This window comes from Pinus tabuliformis, chromosome Q (genome assembly GCF_031772625.1).
Source record: "Pinus tabuliformis cultivar Carrire ecotype Pingquan chromosome Q, CPIR1, whole genome shotgun sequence".
NCBI classification, from domain to species: Eukaryota; Viridiplantae; Streptophyta; class Pinopsida; order Pinales; family Pinaceae; genus Pinus; species Pinus tabuliformis.
In genome coordinates, this window is record NC_142296.1 from 215,199,767 (window position 1) to 215,207,979 (window position 8,213).

The following is an 8,213-nucleotide window of genomic DNA, read 5'->3' on the forward strand; positions in this document are numbered from 1 at the left end:
TCTGCATATTTCGTAACCACAAATCCGACGGTTTCAGATTGTTGACTTCGCACCATGTTATACCATATAACAATATTTCCTTTGCAGCATTAATGTAAAGCACCCACCATATATTAATGTATTCACCATATATGGTTTGTAATATTCAGTTGCCATGGTTTTAAAATTAGGTTTTTTAATTTATATATAATGCACCATATTTTTAATATATATATATAGTTTTTATATAATGCATTTAAATATAGATTTTAATGTGCCATATATACGCAAATCTCACCATGCAACCAACTGGAGATATTACCACTGTAACAAAGCTGGAGATCTGCCACTGAGCTTAATTTGTACTTTTGCCATGTGTCGAGCAATAAAACATTGGTTTATTACAAACTTCCACAAGTAATTCCTTATTCATTCGGAGGTCAAATGCGCCTGTTTGATGGAGGTATTGAGAAGACGGGGGGATTTTGGCTGCTGCACGAGCTCTGAAGAAGGTGATCTGAAGACTCTCGCGGCCGCCGTTTGGCCCTACCCCAGGCCCACTGCCATCTTCGCCCCCCTGGGCCTCTCCCTGTTTTCCTTCGCCCCTCGGGCCTCCTGCTCACCCCAGCTCTGGGACTCTCCCTTTCTGCCTCTTTCTTTACTCTTAAGCGCCTGCACTCTGGCTCCCCCTCGCCTTAATGGCTGGGTCTGATCCCCCCCCACCAGATCTGGAAGATCATGAAAAACTGTTCGCATCTCTCATCCCAGAGAATGCATCAACAAGAATCCGTCCATCTGCGACAAAGTTCGTCAAAAAACTGGATGAAATCCCTGAAGTTTCTCTTCCTCCCACCCTTCCGAGGAAGGCAGCAATCGCCTTAGCTGAAAGAGGCCTTGTCGGCCAATTCACTGGCCTTTGGCCTTCACCCAGATCAGTCCAAAAATGGGTAGAATGCAACTGGAGCACGATGACACAAGAAAAAATAGCTATCAGGTTCTGCGGAAGGGGCTTCTACACCTTCCTATTTGAATCAAAAGAGGACAGGAACCTCATCTTCAGAAACGGCCCTTATTTCATGGATTCAAGAGGCCTTTATCTGAATAGATGGACTCCAGACTTCGATTCGGAAATGGACATCCCAAACGCAGTCCCGGTCTGGGTCCGCCTGCCTCATCTGCCGCTTCACTGCTGGGGAGACGAATCTATAAAGGCTATTGGAAACGCAATTGGCAAATACATCGACAGATCTGAGACAAAGGAGAACATGCATGCATGTGCAAGGATATGCGTGGAAGTCGACCTCAGGAAAGGCCTGCCAGAAGCCATCAAGATCAAGGTAGATCACTGGACACACATCCAACAACTAGACTACGAGCAGTTGCCCTTCAAATGCAAGGTATGTCACGAATATGGACGCTTCGCAAATAGATGTAGCAAGTCAAAATTAAATGAGCCTAATGGCAATGAATAAATCTCTGAAGGTCCTTGGGAACAAGTTAAAAAGAAAAAATCCACCCCCCCACAAGGACCAAGCTCCAAGCCCCTCCCGGAAATCCCCTTCCCTCCTCCTCCTCCCCCTTCCTGTTCAGCTCCCCCCTTCCCCTCTTCCTCTAACCCCTTTGAATCCCTATCAGTGGAAGATCCCATATCCCCTCCCCCCTCCCCCCCGAGACACTGCCCTAGCAGTCATCTCCTCCCCATCAAAACCCCCACCCTCACCCCCCCCAACCATCGAGCGAATACTCACTCGAAACAAATCAAAAGAAGCAGGCCTCTCCTCTGACCCTCCGAGAAAGGCAGGCAGGAAGTCAAACAAAGAGATCAGAGATGAAACAACAGCGAAAGAAATGGCCACCGGTACCCAACAACCTATGGATACATATCTTGATAGACAAAAAGGAAGTGGAGAAAAACTAAAGGAGAAGAGCGGGCACCAATTAAAAATTGGAAAATGATGATAGTGGTCTCTTGGAATTGCAGGGGGTTGGGCTCCTCCTTAAAAACAAATGCAGTCCGGGATATAATTAAACAGGAGCAACCAGACCTTCTCCTCATCCAGGAGACCAAAATTTCTGAGAACGATTTCCAAAAGCAAACCACAAAATACAAAAACTACTCTGGTACATCAATAGGAGCAGCAGGCGCATCAGGAGGTATAGGAACTCTATGGAATAAGAACAAATGGGACCCCATCAATATAAACTCTTGCAATTGGTGGGTAAGATCAAATCTCAGAAACAAAACCTCAAAAGAAATCTACACTATATACAACATCTACGCTCCGAATCACTATAGGGATAAAGCTCTCTGCTGGGATTCTTTATCCACAGACTTACAGTCCTTTCAAGACAGGAATATTTTCTCGGGAGGAGATCTGAATCTAATAAGAAATGCCGAGGAAAAACTAGGTGGGAACTTCCACGCAGACCCCTCAAGAGATACATTGGAATCAATAATCCAGAATCACAATCTGATAGATATTCCTCCTTACAATGGGAAATTTACGTGGAGTAACAAAAGAATCGGCATCCATAACATCAAGGAGAGATTAGACAGAATCCTTGTTCATGAAAGAATTGTTGCAGGCTTTTCCTCTATCAAATCCAAAATCATTCAAGCCTCGGCCTCAGACCATAAACCAGTGGCCATAATGCTGGACAAGGGAAGAAATCTGGGGCCCCTCCCCTTCAAATACAACAAAATCTGGGACGCTAAAGAAGACTTCTGCAACCTCATCCAAGCCCAGTGGGCTAAGGAAGTTATAGGCTCGCCTCATTATATCTGGGAAACCAAGCTAAAGTCGCTAAGAACAGCTATAAAGCAGTGGGCAAGAGAAAACGCAGCTAAGGAAAACAAACAAAAAATAGACCTTCACAAGCAGTTGGAACAGTGGAGCCAGGCAAAAGAGAACACTCAATACACAAAGGAGGACCAAGCACAAGAAAACGAAATGTACAGGGAACTGTATAGACAAAATAGGGTAGAGGAGGAAGAACAACGACAGAAATCGAGGTGTTTATGGCTAAAGGCCGGAGACAAAAACACTTCCTTTTTCCACAACAACGTCAAGCTCAGATGCGCGGGCAACCAAATCGACAAAATCGTGGCAGAAGGGAAAGAGATCAACGAGCAAGAAGCAATAAAAGAGGCAGCACTCAGGCATTTCCAATCCTTATTAACAGCAGGCCCCCAGTCTCCGAATAGCATGGAATTCCTCAGACCAATTGAGAGCAAAATCTCAGTCATGCAAAATAGTGATTTGGACAAGGAAGTTTCAGAGGAGGAAATCAGAATGGCAGCCTTCAGCATGCAACAGGACAAGGCCCCAGGCCCAGATGGTTCCACTGTCGCCTTTTTCAGAAATCACTGGGACACTATAAAAAAAGACTTTGTAAGGATGGTAAAAAATGTTTTCAAAAACTGCAAGATGGGGGAAAACACCAAATCCTCACACCTCACCCTCATTCCCAAAGATATCAATCCCCTCTCCTTCAATCGGTTCAGGCCCATCTCCCTTTGCAATGTCTCTTACAAGATTGTCACCAAAATTCTAGCCAACAGGCTTAAAAAGCTCCTCCCCACCCTCATTTCTGAGAACCAAGGGGGATTTGTACCTCAGAGACAAATCACGGATAACTTCATTCTGATTCAGGAGGCAATACACAGCGGTATCAACAAGAAAGAACGAGGTATGATCATCAAATTAGACATGGCTAATGCATTTGACAGGGTGGACCATCATTTCTTGATGGAAGTTCTTAGTAAATTCGGGATCTCCAACAAATTTATAAGCATTATTAAGGAATGCATCTCTAACCCCTGGACTACCCCCCTGATCAATGGCAGACCGAGCAACTATTTCAGAAGCACTAGGGGATTGAGGCAAGGCTGCCCCCTCTCTCCTTTTTTATACATCATAATGGCGGAGACTTTGAGCATCCATCTAGAGAGACTACGCAATAAAAAGGAGATCACAGGGATCAGTATAGAAAGAGGGATCAAAGAAATCAACCATTCACTTTTTGCGGATGATACCCTATTAATCGGGGGAGCCTCAAGTTTGATGGCAAAAAGATTCAAGAAAATCTTAGATGCCTTCCTAGCAGCCTCAGGGGGAAAGCTAAACAACAAAAAATGCAAGATATACACCTGCAACACCTCTCTCCAAATCATGCAAAGAATTTCCCTGATCTTGGACATTCCAGTGCAAAGGAATTGGAGCCAGTTTTCTTATCTGGGCCTGCCACTAGCAAAGGAAACAGTCAAATCTGAAATTTGGGTGAAGCACATAGAAAAAATGAGGGGACTCCTCCAAAGCTGGGGGTTATCTTGGCTAAATTTGGCTGGTAGAGCTACCCTCATCAAGGCCATCCTCTCCGCTCTGCCCATATACCAATATGCAGTAACCTTGGCCCCTGCCAGCACTCATAAGCACATGGAACTAATTATGAGAAGCTTCCTCTGGCAAGGAGGGAAGCAAGGCTCAAAAAAGTTCAGCCTTGTCAGATGGGACCAAGTCATCCTCCCTTTCGAAAACGGAGGCCTAGCCATCAAAATCCCGAGTCTCTCCAACAGAGCCATGGGTTTCAAACTGATATGGAGAATGATAATAGGAAAAGGCTCCTGGTGGGTGGAAGCTTTGAAAAGAAAGTATCTCAATGGCCCGAACTCTAATATCCTCGCCGAAACAATCATTGAGAGATCTTGCACTCCTGTTTGGAAGCTCATCAAAAAAGTCCTCCCCCAATTCAGAAACCATATTTCAAAAGTGCCTGGCAGCGGTAAAACTATAAATCTTTGGTCTGATAGAATCATGGGGACAAATCCAAGAAACCTTATTCAGAACCTCAGACCCCTGCAAACCTGGATGGAAGCAAAGAATATGAACTCTCTATTTGATATTTCCATATGGGATCACAACAGCTGGCATGATTGGAAGGACCTCCCTATCCCAAACACTCTCAGGGATCCGTGGACCGATCTCAAAACCTCTCTCTCAGGCTCTGCCCCCACAAACAAAGGGATCGAAGATAGGTACATTTGGGATCCCAGTGGAGGAAACTTCACTGTCAAAGAGGGATATAGGCTTCTTCAGGAAAATTCAACAACAGGCAAATGGAATCTTTATGCAGCAGTGTGGAAATCAGAGTGTTTGCCAAAGATAAAAATTTTCAACTGGACACTCCTCAAAGGCAAGATACTCACAGCCGAGAACCTCAGGAAAAAAGGGATAATTGGCCCCTCAATCTGCTGCCACTGTCGTGCTGAGGAAGAAAGCAGCCATCATCTCTTCTTGGACTGCCCCTTCGCTCAAAGTTGTTGGACTCAGCTCATCAGCCCTCTGAAAATTAGCGAGACCTTTGACCAGCTTCCCAATCTACAAAAAAATTGGGAGAAATGCTATCCTTTCCCCAAGAAATCCAAGAGCTCCATCATCCGCCTGTGGAAATGCATCCCAGCAACCCTCTGCTGGCAAATCTGGCTGTCCCGAAACAACTTCATCTTCAACAACCAGAAGCCTAATCCAGCTCGCATTTTGGCAAAAACAATGGCGATTATATCCGAAGCAATAAGTGCCAACACTGTCTCCCTCCCAGATCAAATCAGTTGGCACAAGGATGAGAAGGATTGGCTCAACAAATTCTGTCTCAAGTATGACAAGCATAAACAAATTCACTCCACAGCAGACAAGAGAGGCAATAATTGGAAGCTCAGAGGCACCAAGGAAGAAATAAGACAATGGATCCTCGACCAAAATCGAACCACTCTACATTTTGACGGGGCCTCCAAAAACAACCCGGGGAAAGCCGGGGCAGGGGGGGTTATAAAGGATCAGCATGGCAAAGTTCTTCTAACCTACGAATGGGGCCTGGGGCAAATGTCAAACAACATGGCCGAGGCCTACAGCCTCCTCCTAGGCACGACCATACTGAAACGGATGGGAATCCAGAACCCAATCATCCTGGGAGACTCCACAATCATTATTGCAGCTATAGCTTCAAGGGGAGACTTTAAAAAAGCGGCTCTAAACAATCTAAAATCCAGAATAATGGACAACGTCAGGCAGTTGGGAGACACAACATTCAAACACGTTTTAAGGGAACACAACTCAGAAGCTGATTCACTTGCCACAAGGGCATCCAACAGGCCTACTGGACAAGCCAGAGAAAATGATCACATCTATGACAAATCGATCCCGTAGCAGGTTCCATCACTTCCCCAAAACTCTGAAATCTAGTCATCTCAGCAATCATAATATCCCTCTTGCTCGATATTCTAAGCCTGCCAAGCCGCCTCCAGCCAGCATACTCCCTGACACCGTGCCTCCCTCCACCTTGAGCAGCGCAATCGAAATCGTGTTTGACAAGAAGATCAGGTACGAGTCCATGAATTCTCAGCTCTCCCGTGACATCTCTGAGCAGAAGGTAGGCCTCCGTCGCTTCACAATCTTCATCGACTGCAAAAACAATTTCAAATCCGATCTTAAGCTCAACCAAATCTCTGAGGATCTCCTGGCAGATCAGTTGGCTCAGCCCCTCACTCAGCATTATAAGCACCAGAGTCCCTCCCTCTCAGCGCATCTCAGATCTCCATTCCCTCATTTGCATAAGTGCAAAGGATCGCCTCCCCTCACTCAGCCTGGGGACAGTTCTAGAGAACGCATTTCGTTCAGCTCAATCGGAAGGCCGCTCTCAATCGTTCTCAGGGGTAATTTTTGCAATTGTTTTGTTCTGTTATTCCTTTCAGCTAACTGCTCTGTCTCCTTGTTTCAGCGTCATCCTCCTCCAGCTCCCTTCAGTCCTTCGTCTTCTCCTGTATTGCAGCTATCCCTCCTTTCCACAGCCTCCTTCAACGTTGGGCCTGCTCTCTTCCCGATCTGCGCCTCCTTCTCCCCTTCATCCCGCCCTCTTTCCTTACGCTCCCCCTCTTCTTTCTTCTCGTCAATAGCCTCTAAAGCTCTCTACACCCGAGTCTCAGAAATGGCAGAGCTCCCAGAAGATCGTGACACAGCTGCAAACCCTCTGGAGCGCATCATCACAAACAGCGAATGCACCTTATGTAAAGCCCACTGCTTTATGATTGCAAGATTCGTTAAGCACTTTAATGAGCTCAAGGAGGAATTCCATGCGGACAGAAACTCCAAGAGGAAAAAACTGGAGAAGCAAAAAGCGGAGATTGAAAATCTCAAGGAGAAGTGCAACCACATGGAAGAAGCAATTGCTCATATCAGTTCAATAACACAAAGCATGCAAGCGGAGACCTCGACTAAAATCAGCGCCAAAAAGGAACCTCAGCTTGACGACTCTGTTAATCAGCAACAGTAATCTGTTTAATGTCTTGTAAATTTTGTTTATTAGCAGGCTTGTTTGTACGGCAGTATAGCCATTATCTTTTTCAAACTATTTCTACCAAGTCCATCAACAAGGATCAAGGGTCTGCGCACCCATTTTGGATCCTTCACTCTCAGCTTTTCCTACAGTATGTAACAAGCTTTGCCTTTTGAAGTTTTTTATAAAACACAAGTATCCGATCTCGTTAAAAAAAAAAAAATGCGCCCGTTCAAGTCGCATTAGGATCGTTTCTGGAACTCTATGCAATGGTGCTGCTTCACTTGATTCTAATAACTTTGATTTTTAGGCCTTTTCAGATCCTTGATCAATTGTGGATCACTACATTCTACAAAAGCATTTTTTTTGCAGAAACTTATTTTATTTTTTGTACTACATAATTGTTCCACATATATTTACTTTCTATGATTTTCCAGAATATTTCATATACAACCAGTTGTACCAACATTTTAATTCTAGATGATAAAATATACATCTACACGAACTTAAGTGCATGCATTATTAGTTATCACAATTGATAAGAGAATGTTCAAATAGGAAAACGTTAGGACAGTGACTTGAAATATTTAAGCCTGGAAATTGTTGCAATAATTTCTCAGTGCCTCCCAACCTGTGATACTTTTTAACAGTATCCCCCTAAGCACTCTTCTATGTCAGTTATACTTTTTAACAGTATCCCCCTAAGCACTCTTCTATGTCAGTTATCAATTTTCCTCACTTTGTCCTTTCCTTGCCTTTGCACCAAATTATCTTTGTGTTTTCCTTTTTTTCCCAACAAAATGATCAAAGTGGATTACCCTTTCTACCATTTGTTGGAAGTTGGTAACCACCTTCACCTCACCCAATAGGTGGTAGGTAGTTACTAGCTCATTTATGAGCTCCAC

General features: G+C 44.5%; 1 protein-coding gene across 1 annotated transcript; it reads left to right on the forward strand.

The window, feature by feature from the left end:
- The first annotated feature begins 677 nt into the window (after positions 1-677).
- On the forward strand, positions 678-6,182 carry LOC149218977 (uncharacterized). Its single transcript, XM_089386678.1, has 3 exons — positions 678-973; positions 1,085-1,376; positions 2,013-6,182. The coding sequence occupies exons 1-3, from the start codon at positions 678-680 to the stop codon at positions 6,180-6,182; spliced, it is 4,758 nt and encodes a 1,585-aa protein (XP_089242804.1).
- Positions 6,183-8,213: the final 2,031 nt, after the last annotated feature.

What these genes read in the sequence shown, in the direction of transcription:
- LOC149218977 (XM_089386678.1), top strand. Translation starts at nt 678, where the DNA reads ATGGCTGGGTCTGATCCCCCCCCACCAGATCTGGAAGATCATGAAAAA. An exon ending in CAAGAAAAAATAGCTATCAG is followed by an intron (nt 974 to 1,084) that starts GTTCTGCGGAAG and finishes TTATCTGAATAG; the next exon opens with ATGGACTCCAGACTTCGATT. An exon ending in AGTTGCCCTTCAAATGCAAG is followed by an intron (nt 1,377 to 2,012) that starts GTATGTCACGAA and finishes ATAATTAAACAG; the next exon opens with GAGCAACCAGACCTTCTCCT.